The sequence below is a fragment of the Sturnus vulgaris genome, chromosome 16 (genome assembly GCF_052056855.1).
Source record: "Sturnus vulgaris isolate bStuVul1 chromosome 16, bStuVul1.hap1, whole genome shotgun sequence".
NCBI lineage: Eukaryota > Metazoa > Chordata > Aves > Passeriformes > Sturnidae > Sturnus > Sturnus vulgaris.
This window is the reverse complement of record NC_142258.1, coordinates 7,335,686-7,351,411: the sequence shown is the minus strand read 5'-3', so window position 1 is coordinate 7,351,411 and position 15,726 is coordinate 7,335,686. Positions and strand designations below refer to the sequence as shown.

General features: G+C 36.4%; 1 protein-coding gene across 1 annotated transcript in view; it reads left to right on the top strand.

Moving 5' to 3' along the window:
• Positions 1 to 15,726, top strand: part of VWA3A (von Willebrand factor A domain containing 3A) — a 26,074-nt gene extending 10,348 nt beyond the window's left edge. Inside the window, exons 15-33 of the mRNA XM_088174394.1 lie at positions 488 to 582; positions 1,486 to 1,605; positions 2,438 to 2,512; positions 3,189 to 3,333; positions 4,250 to 4,448; positions 4,884 to 4,954; positions 5,930 to 6,070; positions 7,450 to 7,549; positions 8,566 to 8,676; positions 9,036 to 9,133; positions 9,283 to 9,429; positions 9,951 to 10,059; positions 10,751 to 10,895; positions 11,378 to 11,522; positions 12,542 to 12,693; positions 12,957 to 13,083; positions 13,652 to 13,749; positions 14,116 to 14,179; positions 14,653 to 15,726. Of these exons, the coding sequence (XP_088030520.1) occupies positions 488 to 582; positions 1,486 to 1,605; positions 2,438 to 2,512; positions 3,189 to 3,333; positions 4,250 to 4,448; positions 4,884 to 4,954; positions 5,930 to 6,070; positions 7,450 to 7,549; positions 8,566 to 8,676; positions 9,036 to 9,133; positions 9,283 to 9,429; positions 9,951 to 10,059; positions 10,751 to 10,895; positions 11,378 to 11,522; positions 12,542 to 12,693; positions 12,957 to 13,083; positions 13,652 to 13,749; positions 14,116 to 14,179; positions 14,653 to 14,658 (2,148 nt within the window). The 3' untranslated portion in view covers positions 14,659 to 15,726. The remainder of the gene's footprint in view (positions 1 to 487; positions 583 to 1,485; positions 1,606 to 2,437; positions 2,513 to 3,188; positions 3,334 to 4,249; positions 4,449 to 4,883; positions 4,955 to 5,929; positions 6,071 to 7,449; positions 7,550 to 8,565; positions 8,677 to 9,035; positions 9,134 to 9,282; positions 9,430 to 9,950; positions 10,060 to 10,750; positions 10,896 to 11,377; positions 11,523 to 12,541; positions 12,694 to 12,956; positions 13,084 to 13,651; positions 13,750 to 14,115; positions 14,180 to 14,652) is intronic.

Sequence of the window (15,726 nt, the reverse complement as noted above, 5' to 3'; positions counted from 1 at the left end):
AGGCCCTTTTCTAGCTTGATAAGCCCTCATGGTGTGTAGAGTTTGGACAAATTGCCTCAATATCAAACTGATACTGTTAAAGAATTAGGTGTGTTTGAGAATATTGTGTTTGTTAGATTATGTATTTTGCTATGAACGCTGCCTAAAAATGCTATTGAAGAAAGGGTAAGCTTGCAAAAACTGTATTTTTAAAGCTCTTTTTTTTTTCTTTTGTTGATATGCCCAAACACCATTTTGGAACATGGTGGCAAGAGGAAAAGTGAAGTGGAGATAGAGACCTTTAGATTCTTTGTTTCTTTTTTATCACAGTATGTTTTTTTAATGGACTGTGTTCTCATATCTGTACTAAGAATGAAATGTTGCTATCTAAATGAATTAAAATATTTTTTCATAACTATACTGTTAATGTTATTTCTGTATTAAGCATTTGGCAATAAAAGACTTGAACTTTTTATTTTTAACATAAATTTTCTTTATTTATGCATAGAAGCTCCTTGCTAAAATGGTAAGAATCTATGAGAAACGAATTGACTGGCTATCTGTTGCTAGCAGAAGAATATGGGGAAGTGTGTATGAAAGAAGGTATTGTATTTGATTTGGGAGTTTTTTTGTGAGGTTTGAAGTTTTAATGTGTTTGAGAACAGTGTTTATTTACATCTTGTCTGAGGCCTTACTCAACTTCAATTGCACATTTGCTCTTTTTCCTGTTGACAAACCTTGACCATAGAGTTTCAGACAAAAGGAAGGTAGCTGAGGCTACCTGTTACTATAGATTTTCTTGCTCATTGATGAAGGATTGAATTAGCCCATCTGGCCACTGTGTTGTGCTGGGAACTCACATGCCACTGACTGTCCATCACATCTGTGGTCTTTTCAAAACTACTGCTCCCAAATTATTCCCTGTCCATTAAGTGTGACCATCCTGCATTGTCTCTGTAAGCAAGACATAAAACTGACCATGCTGAGCAGCTCCTCATTAACACTTTTCTCTAAATAGGCAACATGCTCAATAACATCAGTCAGTCCATACCTGAGCAACCACTGGCACTGATGAGCTGAGAGAAAGTTTAACTGTTTGTCTTTGGAGTAATATTCCACATATTCCTGGAGTGTTGGCTGGGAAAGGACAGTGAACTATCCAACAACTCTCCTTGCTGGCAAACATCCACACATTCCAGCAGGGTTTTAGATACTCGAGTACAGAGGAGGAGGAGGAGCAGTTTGGGGTTCAGAAGCCATTATGGCACTACAATTACTATGATTATTCCATAGTTTAGGAAAGATAGAAGTTTCCATTACTGTTCCTGTTTTTATTTTTAAATGTCACCTAATGTTTTGCAGAATCTTTTAAAAATATAGATTCAGTGTTTATACATTGTGATACATAGGTAGAAGATACTTTCCCTGACAAGTTAGAGTGTACTGAAGGTAAGAATACATAAGACTTTTCTCTTTTTCTTAATGAATAGCATTTTTTTTATATAGGGTGGTTATACTTGTTGATATATCAGTGACAAACTCTACCTACATCTCTCATATCCAACATTCTTTGCGACTTTTACTTGAGGAGCAAATGTCAGATAAGGATTCCTTCAATATTATAGCGTAAGTAACTACTCAAGAGTCTGCTAAAATAACTGTAATGCATTGCAATGAAAGAAGTATGCTGAGAGATTGTAGTTACTAATAAGTGTGTTTTAGTATTTGATGTCTTTTAAGGAAGTATTTGCAAGTCTAGCACTGATTGGTCCTTACTGGGTTGAGTGCATGAATCAGATGTATGGAGACCAGATTAGTAATTAAAAACCACTGTTTTGGGTGAGGGTCACTGGAACTGATTGCATCATACCTGTAACAAATACTCATCCTGCTACATTGTGTATAACAGTATTAATTCACCTGTCAGAAACTTATCAGAGGAGGATTTTAATGTCTCAGGTACTGTAACTGAGAGCACTTTTTAAATTTTTTAGTGACTCCAATACTGTTTAATATATTACTGTTAAAATTCTGTACTCAGCACTGTCAGGCAGAAATCTGTGGCACAACAGCTAAGCAGCTGCTGGGCAGGTGTCTGGCAGGTAAAAGTAGGAGCCAGAAGCTCATGGAGTTCCTAACATGGTGTGGGAACAGAGCCCTTATCTCACAAGAGAGATACTGGCAGCAGCTGAGGGTTGGAGTTCCTTTTTCACAATCCTTCCACTGAGCTTTTCCCAGCTTATGTAGGATCCTGTTCAGGAAAGAAAATCAAACAAACCTTGGGTGATAGATAAATGTGGATAAATAAATGGTTTGAAATAGAAAATAGCTGGCATTGGGCAGTTTTATGTCTGTAATACCCCAAATGAGATTTTTCTTCTTCAGTGAATTTATTTTATATTTTTGCTTGTTCTAAACCACAATCTGAAAACTAATTGCTGTTACCTTTCTGTGAAAGATTTGGGAGTGACATTGTGCCTTGGCAGCAGGAACTCCTTCCTTCCCAACCAGAAAACTTAGAAAAGGCTTGGAGGTAGGATCAAATAATTATCCCATGTATGCAAATTTCACAAAGAAAAATTGCAAACAACTAAAAAATTATATAAGTTGATCGTGTTGCAAAAATAAGCTGCCATGTTCCACACTGATTGTTCATAGTGGTTTCTTGTGAAAAAAGCATTGTAAAAGTTAGTAAGCTTGGTGACTTTCTGTTTCCTATGTATATATAATATATGTGTACACAGATACAGAAGTGTCTGTGTAAGGAGTGAACAGGTTACATGAAGAATTGAAAACTAATTCAAATACAACTGGGATGTGAGAGCTAAGCAATAGGGCATTTCCCACATGCTTTGGAAAAAAATCCCAGGTTTCTATTTGTGGAATCACACCTTGTGTGTTCTCATTATACCACTTGTTTCATTTCTGTTTCTCTAAGTTCTACTATGTTAATATTTTTCCACATAAAATTAGGAGAGAATTGTTTCCTCTTTATGCTTTGTATCTTACTTTAAAAACTAGTTTGCCATGCTGGCAATACAGAAACCAGAACAAATAATTTTTTATATAATTAGGTTTTGGTCTCTGTAATTTTCAAACATTTTAGACACCAGTGCAGTGTTATTTAAGATACTTAGTTATCTTTATTACTCTGAGCAGAAACAGGCTTTTGTTTCTTTGTTCTTTGAACTGTAAACATCTTGGTTTAGGTGGGTGTTGAGCTTGGAGTGCAAGGGCAGTAGAAATGTCTTGAGTGCACTCAGAAGAGCTGTGGAAATTGAGTTCAAAGACAAAGATAAACACAAATCACAGGGACTCTACCTGCTGACCACTGGAATACCAGACCAGGAAACAGTGAGTGTTGTCATACACAACTTTTCTCTAAGTTCCTATCAAAACTAATTTCAACTTTGTTTTTCTCCTTTTTTTCCTGTCTCTTTTTTCCCCTTATGGCCAGTCATCACAGTTCACTGGCAGAATATTCCTCCTTTACCTAAGGTAGCACGACTGTCAGGATCCCAAACTTCCACTTCTTCAATTGTTAGTCATGTATTGAAGGTAGCAATTATTAATTATGTGTGAATTACAGAAAATTCAAGATGTGCTTTTAGGATTCCTTTCCCACTCCAGCTCTGGACATCATTTCACTTCAGATTTCTGAGTTTGAACAAGCTGATTTTTTTAAATTTATCATTTCTGTACAACTCATGGGAACAAAGACACAAATAATTTTCCAGTGGGACTCCATAGCACGCTGTGTAGAGACAGCTCCTGTCTTTGTCCCAGTAATCCCTTGCTTGGATCCGTGTGTGTAGTGAATGTGCTCTGTGACCATTAATCTGCACAACCTCGAGTTTCTACATGTGTGCAGTGAAGTGTCTCCTGCTTTTGTTACCAAACCTTTAGAAGTTCTGGGCAGACCTAAGACATCATTGAAGCCGGTATGGCTGACAAGAAAATGAGGGAAAAATGGACATTTTCATCCCTTCTTTGCTTCAGTGCACAGCTAAATAGATGTGCACGGTCTGTCTTTGGTTCTCAGATTTACCCCAGCTCACCTCTTGCCTGCAGTAGAGCTGTAGCTGGCCAGCAGTAGTGACAGTAGTTGTGTATCTGCATGGACTGAGGAGGTATTGGACTGCTCAGGGTAGATTCCTGTGCTGAACTGCTCCAACTGAGAGGATTTACACATCAGTCAGGACCCAGTGGAGTAGATGGAAGCTTGTCTGAGGAAGAGGCTCACCCCTGATGTTTCTTTCCTGTCTTACAGCACACAATCAGTGCTTATGTGGCTGAGGCTTGCAGAGGTTTTGATTTGCAGCTGCATGTCTGTCTGTTCAGTGTGACAAAGGGCACTGACTCCAGTGGGATTATTCCAGCCCGCTATGCCAACCCAACAGAAACTGCCAGTGCTTTCAAAGAAATTGTACAGGCAGGCAATGGGAGGTTTCACTGGTTTGGAGAAGCAGGTATGGACAAAGGAAAGTCAGCACACACTTGTTTTTCATTATTGAAATAATGTTCATTAATGCTTTTTTACTCTCAAGTCAAGTAGTTGACTTTTTTTAAGATATGCTGATGCTGTACTAGGACTGAGATATAAACACAGGCCATAGTTTTATTGAAACTTTCAATCACATTGCAAAATATTATAATGCACCAATGAATGAATTTGTTTGGGTTTCTTTTCTATTTGAATTCACTATTTTCTGTTAGGCTTTTTAAAGATGCTTTAAAATATAGTTATTGGTAGGTCCAGATGATCAGGCTTTCAGGAAACAAAGGGTTTTTGATTCTCTGCTTTGGTATTTAGCATGTTTTACAAACTGTTGTACATTTTGAAAAGTACTTATTTTGCACACTTTAAAAAACTCATCACTAATTAGCATCTATTTGATTATCAGGTATTTTTGAAAGTGATGATATTAGCAGTATTATATCTGAAATGGAAAAAGCAAAGAACTACTCCCAAAAGGTATGGTATACCAAAAGGTATATCTTTAAATTACGTGTTTCTTCCTTAAAAAAATTCAACAGTGTTAGTTCAGCTGGCAAATCAGGAGATTGGACAAAACCATTTTATGATGAGCAGGACTGTTCTAGAGTGTGACAATAGTGGCCACAGAGTAAATATGGACTAGAAAGCAGTTGCACAATAGCACTGCAATGACTGGTGCTGGAGTAGCCATGATTCCATACCAAATACAAGTTTGCAGTTCAAGTGATTCTCCTTTTTGTTGCCAATCTTGCAATTAATTCTTTTCAAGTGAATTAATTCTTCATAATAATAAAGATATATATGTTATATGCAAATAAATAATACTACATTCTTGTAAGTCCCAATGTAGGGAGGGCTTGTCATTAGCACAGTGGCTTTGTCAATTCTGAAACAGTTATTTTCTCAAGTGTTCTGAGGGTGTAGAACTAGACTGTATCTCACCATATTCCATGCACATGACTTTTTTCTAAAGATATCCAACAGAATAACTGAGGCAGTAAGTGCCTGGCAGTGTGGTGGTTTCTTATAAAAGTGTGAATAGAAAGAGATCTGCAATAAGAGCCTTGTCCAGAGGGCTGAGTACCCTGTTTGAGTCACTAGTGTTGGACTTGTTAAAAGAAGAGCTGGTGGCAATTCAATGACATGTTAAAATATTTTGTTACCATTTAAAGTTGCATATACTTGGTTCACCATCTTCCAATTTGTCCTAGCCTTGGTCTAGAGCACTGCTGCCTTTTGCTTTAGTCTGTTTGCCCAGAGCAGGAAGGGTTTCCATACAGCATGTGCAAACACAGAATAAAGGGGTTTCTCTTCAGTCAGAGGTGTTAATAATGGTCAAATAGGAATTTTATTTATTATTATCGTAGTAAATACAAAATACTTGTCTTTGAATTCTCATTTCTTTAAATTCCATGTAAATGAATTACTAAACAATGTGGATTTTCATTTCAGTGTGCATTCCTAGTGGAGTCCTTAAAGCAACGCTCAGTAAAACAGTCTGTGAAACCACTCACACCAGAAGGGCACTCTAATGTGCTTATGAGGAATGAGGAAAGAAAAAAACAGAAGGTGCCATCTCCTAAACCCACAGCTGTGAGTCTGGCTAGAATGGTTTGAAATGGTCCCATTTTTAATATGCTCTGTGTTAATTAAAGATCCTGCCTAGCTATTGGATGCTCCTTTTGGTGAGAAAAGTGCTTAGCTGAAAATTTGAAGAAATCAGAGCAGCACTGTGATAGTACTTTGAATTTTTGTTTGCATTCAAATGCTATATATACCAAAAAGTGCATCATACTAAGTGATTAATTATAATGGAACTACACTATAGTGTCAAAAGGTGTCTAAATAATCCTTCCTCTCACCTTAAAAACAATGTTTAATCGGAACAAAGGCAAAGCAGAAATGTGCTTTACCAAATTACATCTGTTTTTCAAGTCCTTCTGGAAGGTACTGAATATTATGGTGTTCTGCTCATTTACAGATGAGACAGCTGCAGCTCAGTAGCATATCTTTGGCCTCACAGAGAGCCAGCATAAAACAAGAACAGGATTCAGGATTTGTTTTCCTACCTGCTGTGCTTATTTCCATGGAGCTGCACTACTGAATCCCTTTGGATTTTGCTACTGTTTGTTGATTTTGACATACATCTGTTTTCAATAGGTGTGCACATCTGTAATATGCCAGTGCTTGCTGGAACTTTCAGTTCTCGTCTCTGAATTGGGAATGGCATTGTAGGTGTGGGAATGTAGGAAATGGGAATGTAGGTGTGGGAATGTTGCAAAGGCTTTGTAGGTTTTCCAGGCTCTTTTATCACAAGTGACATATCCTCAACACCTCTTCACAAATGCAGGAGAAACTAATTACTCAGAGATGACAATAGAGCATAGTTTTGCAGGGATTAAACTTCTGGAAAACGGGTACGAGGTTGTCTGTAGATGTTTGGTGATATTTATAGTAGAGCTGTATGTTAAATTAGATGTCAGTTGTTTGAAGGCTCAGTGTCACAGCAAGTCTTATCCTACAGCAGGGTTAAACAGGTGTTTTGTTGTTTAGCAGACTGCTCAGACCCTAGAGGGATAAGCCAAACCCAAAAGAAAAATTACTGGTGTCAGCACTAGATTTTCAATAGTCAATAAAATGCTGAGGAAGATACCAAATACTGTATTCTATAAAGCAAGGCCATTACCATACTAGACTGCTCCTTCAGGTGGCAAAAATGGTCCAAACTCCTCTCCCTGTAGATGTTAGTCTTCAGGTTTATGGTAGCAAATTATATTGGCAAGATAATTGAAGCAGAGCAATTAGAGTTACTTAACCCAGCAAGAAACTGCAAATTAATGTGTTGTCATGTCAGTCTGTGGATTTGTCAAAGCCATAGTAAAACAGGAATTAAAGAATAAAGAAACATAGTTCCAGGTTAGAATAATGCAGCTATGATCCAGCTGAAACTTTACTTTTTTCTGTTATTAAAGGTACTGAAAGATGTTAAAGACAACCATGGTGCAGAGAGAAATACACGTGTAAGAGTAGTGGCATGGCGTCCTCCTAGTGCCAGAGCAGGAATTCCACCAGGTCTGTATGGAATAGGGGATTTTTTTGTCTTCAGTGGCCTTTGGGTTTTGCTTAAAAAACAGTATTTAAATTAGGATTTTAGAAACACCCAGAATTGTAATCTGTAATCAGATTTCTAGGAACCATCGTGGAATTCCTTTGGAATGAATAATTTCTCTCATTTGTTTCTACACTGTTCAGGGAAGGAGCTCTGCACAGCTGTGCAATGATTTCCAGGTCCTAGGACTGAATATCTGACCTTTATCAGGAAATGTCAAATGTGTCTGATGGAAAGTAGGAATCCACTGTGTTCCATACCTGAAGCTGTAATGCTCAGCATTTCAGACATTTATTATGTTATTAGGTCAATGTATACATTACCTGAAATCTGTTAGATCCCATTTTAATTAATATCCTGCTCCACTTGATTTATTTATGATCTAGTAATGAAGGAGAAGTTAAACACCAATGTCAGGTTGTCTGAAGTGCTAACTCTTACAACTGCTCCTGGTATATGAAAAGCTTTTAAACTTCCAGTTCCTGATGGTCCCTTAAAGCTGAATTTTTTTCTCCTCTATTTTATAAAACTTTTCCTGTGTTTTTTCTTTGTATCATTGCTAAAATTTGCAATTTATTTTTCTTTACATTAAATTTGAGTCTTCAAATCTACTGATGTTGACATGTAGTAGTGTTTACAAATCTAGATTCATATTTGCATCTGAGGTGCTCTGTACAAAGCTAACTCATTTCTCCAACAAATATTATGCTTGTTCAAATCCCTAATTTTTTTCAAACTAACACCTGTGACATTCTTCCTGATGGTAATGTCTATATATGGAAAAGTTTAATTTCTATAAAAGCCTCTTAAGTAGTGCTGTAATATGATTTTTCTTAAGCAGTATCAAAGAAAATTAAGCATTTATAATTGTGGTAATAGGAATATATGAAGAGAGGAACAGGGTTGAGTTCTTCTCATGTAGGAGTTTTATCCAGCTGAGCTAAATTAATGGGTTTTGTAATCTGTTATTTACTTGTAGCACAAACAGTAAAAGAATGGCCTCAGACTGAGAATAAAGGAAAGCACAAACCCAGGAAGCAGGCAGAGCTTTCTGTGTCTGTATTTTACACTGAAGAAGGAAGAAATGTGGGTATGTGTTATCGGGATGGGATGAAGTCCTTTTATTATCAGCACTTTTATAATAAAACTGGCAGCATGATATGAGTCACTCATAACCAGTGTGCTTTGAACAGTGAGAGAGAGTTTCACTTACAAATAGTGGTAAGGATTTTTAGTTTGGGTGCAGGTGGGTGGCACTTTTTGCCTGTTTTTTTAATTGGGTTTTTCTTTTGTAAAGTCCCTTGGAATCTTTTGGTCGAAGGTGCTCCAAGGAAAAGCACTGTGAACGTGGTTTAGTTGATTACAGAAGATTTGGTCCAGAAATTTTTGAAGGTGACAGTTTTTTTAAAATAAGTGATTTTTTAGGTACTTTGTTCATTTCTTAAATAGGTACAATATATCAGAGGTATCCAAAGGCAATGCACATAAGAAAATCTGTTTGCTCTGTCACATTGCCAAAGGAAGAGGAAATCTGTTCAAGCAAAGAGGTATTTTTCTCCTTACTAATAAATTGCCATTTTGGAACTATCCATCTGAATTAATGTAAATGTTAATTGAGATTCTGTGAAATGTGTTATTACTTAAACTGTTCTAATATTTGCCAACAATCAATTGCTTTATTTGTTTGTCTTACAAGTGGCTGACCAAGTATAGTATTAAAAAGCTTAAACTGGAATTGTCCAGACTGATGTTTGACTGTACCCACCAGAAGAAAACTGTGGAGTGTCTGCACAAGAAAGTATCAGCAAAATACTGTTCTATCTTCCCCAGCAGAGAAATCAATGTAGGTTTTTGCAGATGTGAGGTACTTACATTATTGAAAGGCTTTGTATTTGTTTAGTGAATGTTGATTGATGTTTCTGGCTTATTAGTGTGATGTTCTCTCCACTCTTCCCTGTTCTTTCTAAATCATACTTCCACTAGCAAGCTAGAGAAGGTCTTTTATTCACCATAAAAATCCATCTAGCATGTTAGAAGTCCAAACTGTGTGTTCTTTAGAATATGTAGCATCTCCTCTGCTCATACAGTATGAAAAATAATTTTTAAAATTTAAGTAAAACTTTTTAAAATCATGTTTGAGTTGAAACTGGAAAAATGTTGGATCTTGATTCAGTTTGTGTAACAATGGAGGAGAAGCACAGGAAGTTAAGTGCAAGCAACAGAGTCACAGAATTTTTCTTACCATATTTCATAGATGTAAAGACAAAAATCTCCCTGATGTCCAGTGCCAACACTGTATATATAGTAGCTGAGTTCAGATTCCCTGAAGTAAGATGCTCTTGTACAAACTGAATTTTTTTTCAGGGGGTTGTGAAACATCTGCAATTTCACCCTAAAGAACTGGAAAGCTACACAGAACAACTGGGGAATGTGCTGCAGCGCTACGTGCAGAGAGTGCAGTGGCTGCTCTCAGGTATTGGTGTGCCTCTGGCTTTCTGTAAAGCACAACTTAAATATAGAAGAACATTCTGGTCTGCTATTTCTGGTAGAATAGATCTGAATGTAAATCTGAACCTCCAGTGTGAATAAGGGTTCTCTGTCTTGCATTTCTTTGAAAGTTTAAAACTTATTATTGTGAATACAAGAGACTTCAGCATCTGTGTAGATGATAAACATCTCGCTTGCTAACAAATAATGAAGTTTTGGTCGTTGTGTGTTTGTGAATACAGAGCAGAAACTTTCTATCAACAGAATCTATACAGTAACACATACAAGCAAAATTAGCTTTTCTGCATGTTTTGCTAAGAATGAGCCCTGCTTAGAAGTTCAGCATTACTACTGGTGAAGGCTATTCTGATCGTTCTGTTGCTCATAAAGATCTTTGTTGGGAAACATTTTAATTTTTTTCTCGATTGCAAAGGAGCTACAAATTATTTAATGCAAGTTGCTACAATCAGCTGGTAATTAATGCTTGATAGTGCTAGTTTTGAAATGGCCAAAGACTTTTCTATTGTTAACCTTTTAACTACCTAATTGCCACATAGATTACACTTAATTACGTAGAAATGTGCCCAGAATTACCCCTAAAGACTGAGGATTTACATTATGCTCAATAAAATAAGCCTGTGTAATAACTCTTAATTAGCTTTAATGTTCTGGCCCAGGAAGCCGACGATTGTTTGGTACCATTTTAGAAGCAAATGTCTGTGTTTTGGTTGATACGTCTGGTTCCATGGGCCCATATTTGCCATCTGTCACAAAAGAACTTACCTCCCTTATCTGGGAACAGCTGAGAAAAAATGAAGTCAGGTATGGTGAATTACTGATAAAGACTGAAATCTGCACTCATTCTTATGTAATCAGATTGCTTAATAATTACAGTAATACAGCACTGAAACACAATTGAAGTAATTATTGTATGTTAGAGTATAATGTGCATGTGATAAGACCTGCTTTTTCTGTTGCTTTTACCAGTTTTAAGTTCTAAACTCTCTAAAATCTGAGCCTCTGCTGTAGGCTGATGTTTACCCTATTGGGCTCAGCATTGCCAAAGATTTTCTCTTTATGTGAAGCAAACAAACTTTTTTGACTCTTCCAAGGCTGAAGATCTTCATCCAACACTAGGCTCTTTGGTAGTGGGTTTGGTTGGGATTGTTTTTTTTTACTGTTGGGTTTGTGTTTATGTTTGGTCTGGGTTTTTTTTAATTTTATTTATCTACTTATTTCAAAACTGGCTTATCCAAAGTGACTCATTGTATTGGTTAAATGTTTTGGGTCATCTTTCTCCTCAGGTTTAACCTGCTGAGATTTGCAGACAATACAGAGAGTTGGAAAGAGTATCTTGTAGAGGCAGCTGATGAAAGCTGCCACGATGCTGTGCAGTGGGCTTCCACATGCCATGCTCATGGGAGCTCCTGCATCCTTGCAGCTTTACAGGTTGGTGTGCCCCAGCTTGGAGAACACGTCCTGTCATGTGGTGGTAAAACACTTCCACCTGACTGCTGATGTTCTAGGAAAATTATTATGTCAAAGTGTACAAGATCTTTTTATGCATATCACTGTACAGTTTAGAACTCAAGTCACTGTTTCTGGCCCCAGCTCTGATAGATACTCAAATTCATTGCTCATACTAAGTTTTTTGGTTTTTTTTAAAGTCAAATATCAGTAGTTTTGTTAATATTTGTGTTCAAAGAATACTGGAGAGGGCAAAATAGCCAGTTGCTGAAACTGATGTTTATGTACAACTGTGGCTGTGCTATGTTGCTCTGACCCAAACAAGATTTTAAATAAGCAGTGTTTGTTAGAATCTCATGGGTTTTGAGTACAGTTCTTGAACTTCAGTAACAGGTGAAGAAATTTTTCTCCTATAAAAATTCTCTGTGCAGAAACTAGTAATAATAACTTAAAACTGAACTTGCAATTTCACAAGATTTAAAATTGGAATCAAAAAAGAAATTTTGCCTTTAATAAACGATTCTTCTTCCAGACATCCTTGCACAATCTCGATATAAATGTTATGGCATTCATCATGAATGAAGTCCACTAGAGCCACAAGGCATGTAAATAGTACAATGAGTCAACTACTGTAGCAAATTTTCATAATATGCATTCAAGTCCTAGTGAGCCTGATTTTCAGACATTAAATAACTTTAAATCCCATAAAATATGATGTAAAAATCTTTGTTAGTAGATCTCCAAAACCAGTTAATTTTCTTATTTCAGTGAGTCAATTTTTGGCAATGCCCTGCTTATAAATATGTTGCCTTATGCTACAAATTATCTACTTAAATTTTCAAATTCATATCCTAATGAGTGAAAATGAAAAGACAAAACTTAGTTCATTAATGACGTGGCAAATATAAAACTGTCTTAAATCATTGGAATGGTTTTTTGTTCCGAAGTACAACATTTCATATAAATGTACAAATTATTTAAGCATATTTTCTGCTTTCCAGAAGGCTCTCAGTTTCCAAGGTGTAGAGGCACTGTATCTATTGACTGATGGAAAACCAGACACCAGCTGCAGTCTGATTTTGAAAGAAATTGAAAGATTGATAAAGAAACAAGATATTAAAATCCACACCATTTGTTTTAGCTGTGCAGACAGGTATATGATACTTGCAAGAACAAAAAAATAATATTTTAAAATGATTAATTTATTGTCATAAGTCTGGGCTACCAAGATGGTAGCAGGGAAGGTTGTTCTGACACAGGGAATTGCCACATGGCCACATTTCATACAGGAATTTATAATCATGTCCTCCAAGCTATTTGTTTTGATGTCATATTTTTGAGGAGTTCTTAGAAATTCTTTTGCTGTTCCTTTTGGAAAATAATTTTCCTAAGTAGCTTTCTACTTTGTGCTAACAGAGGAGCTGTTGAATTCCTGAAGAAGCTTGCTTCCCAAACAGGAGGGCGCTTCCACTGCAGTTCTGCAGGTGAAGATGGACAATTAGCAGCACACAGAATATTGACAGAGGGGCTGGATGATGAAGATGTATGTTAAATAAATCGGGTTTTTTTGTTTCATTGCAACTTAGTTCTTCATCAGTAGAGAAACTTCATTTAAAAAAGAACAATGAGCAAATGAATACAAAACTTCTAAGATATTAATATTGAAACCAGAAAGAGAAGTTTTTGTATCTGTTTTTGCCTTTCTGCTAACTGCCTTGGTGAGGTGCCCAAGCCCATGAAAGGAATACACAGTGCAATACAGATTTTGAAAGAGAAGTAAAAAATATATCATGTGTCTGTATGTGGTTTTAAAGCTAATTTCAGATCTTACTATCTTCTTACACTTGCCATATTGTGTTTGATTTAATTGTAAAATCCTTATATGGTGCTTAGCACGTTAATTCTCCAGCATGAGACCGCAGGCATTGCCACAGCAGAGGAATGTCACTGAACAGAACCAGGCTCAATCTGGGCTTGCTCTGCTCTCCTCTTGTGAGACCAAGACCTTCTCTGCAAGTAGGGAAATCTAGAGCTTAGGATCAGTTAATTACGTTGGTGAAACAGAAAATAATAAATAGGTGCAAGTTAAAACATTTTAACTATGTTTTCAGAATCCAGTTTTCCCTTACTTTGAAGGAGATGATTTAAAGAAACTTACTCAAGAAGTAGCAAAAGCTAGAAGTTTCTTAAAGCAGGCAAAATCTTGGAGGTGAGTATTTATCAAAGATCTTTGTATTTATTATTTTTCTGGAATGAAGACAAGAATATCTGACTCCCAATGTCTGTTATATTAAAAAAATAGACCTGGAGAATTGTCTAGAATAGGAGTGAAGGACATTTAAACTGTATTGATCTTTGTTTCTTCACTGTTACCCTTCCTAACTGCCAATCCAGAACCAGAAAGCACCAATTCAATAGGAATGAAGGCAAAAGTACTTGCAAAGAGCTTTAAAATGCATTATACCTCCTCAGTGAAAGGTTACCCCAGGACAGGGCTAAACAGAGATTCCAAAGTGTCCTGTGCCTCTGTGAAATACTGCTGTAATTCTTTGGGGTTTGTTCTTCTTTCAAACAGATTATTGCTTGAAAAATGGAACAGAGACCAAAAAGATGACTCTGGCTTTCAAGAAAGTGTTCAGGTAAACAGTCACCACATTGACATCATAGTTTATGTATTTCAGCTGCATGACTTATCTGTTAAATGAACAAGGCTGACTGAAAAAGACCCCACTAATAGCAAAGACAACCTCAGCAAACATGGGACTATCATTACAGAGTGGTGGGAGCAGATGTAAAACTGTCCTGTAGGAGCAAGGAAGTTGTTGCAGGCAGGCAGAGATAAAGGCTGGTGTTCCTCAGCCATCTCTGTATCTCAGAGTTCCAAGGAAAACTGTATTGCTGGTGAAGTGTATAGGAAGGCATTCCTGTTAAAATTCTCCAGACAGTGCATAGCACTGTAGCTCCATGAAACATGTAAGTAAGGAAACTTGATTACTTTCAGTTTAAGTTGTATTGTTTTTCCATGACTATTTTGTCAATGGAGACACTCAGCCCATGCATTTTATGTATTTTGAGTTGTATTTTAAAAAGTATTCTTGTGCTTCACTTGTAGGATTAAATTTTAGATGAAGAAAAGATGCTGAAGAGGTTTGGAATCATACCATCATACCTGCTTCTTTACAAAGTGTGCTCACACCTTCCAGCTTCAAGCAGAAAGATTTATTTTCTTTGTTGTCACAATGGCTGGCAAGACAAGAAGTTGCAGATAAGTGCTGCACTGACTCCACTTGCAGATTTTGGAGGATTCAAAGTAAATCAAGCCCTGAACTCTACAAAGTTTAAATATAAGTAGAGGGTAGTTTTCAATATAGCTAATACAAATTTTAAAAGTGTATGTATCAGTAATTATACAGGGTCACAACTTTTGTTTCTCTTTTACTGCATCATATTAATAATTTCTTCAGTTAGTTGCTGGTATGTCTAAATTGCCTTTTTTGTCTGTTGGTTTGAGAATTCTTTACTGGTGCTTATTATCCCTAACAGATGAGAAGATGAGACAGATGGCTGTGATGTTAGGAAGATAATTCTTCATGCCAGTTTTTCATAGAAAGTTCAAGAAATAACCATAGTGCAGGAAACAAAGCTTGTAATTCATATTTTTGCACAGAGAAGTTTTGCTGATGATTATTTTGACTCTTTGCTTTTCATGCTGGCAGTAAAGAAAGATTTAGAGCTGATGATTCAGAAATTATAAAATATGCAAGAAAGTAATACTCTGTTGCTGATGTAGCCTGGTTGTGTCTGTAGAACAGGCACTGCCTATCTTCTGAGCAGTTCTGGTCTTACATATTTCCCGTCTAGAAAGATTAAAAAATGTTTGCCAGTATCAGTTGATTTGTGAAGTATACTTGTTCTTTACTGATGTTTGTAATGACAGCTCACCAATATTTTGTAGATGTTTACTATTGTCTCTTAGAGGGTTAGAAATTAATCTCAGGTGTTTAATATATGTAATATAATAAAAATGGATTCATACTTCAAAATTAAGAGACTTGATCTGTATTTATTCAGGAGCCATTTGCATCTCCTGAGTGCCACTGGATATGCTGTGATATGGGAGATTGTCTTTTCTGTCCCTTTGTCTCTTTTGTCTCTATAAAGAATTAAAAATTACTTCTATCATAAA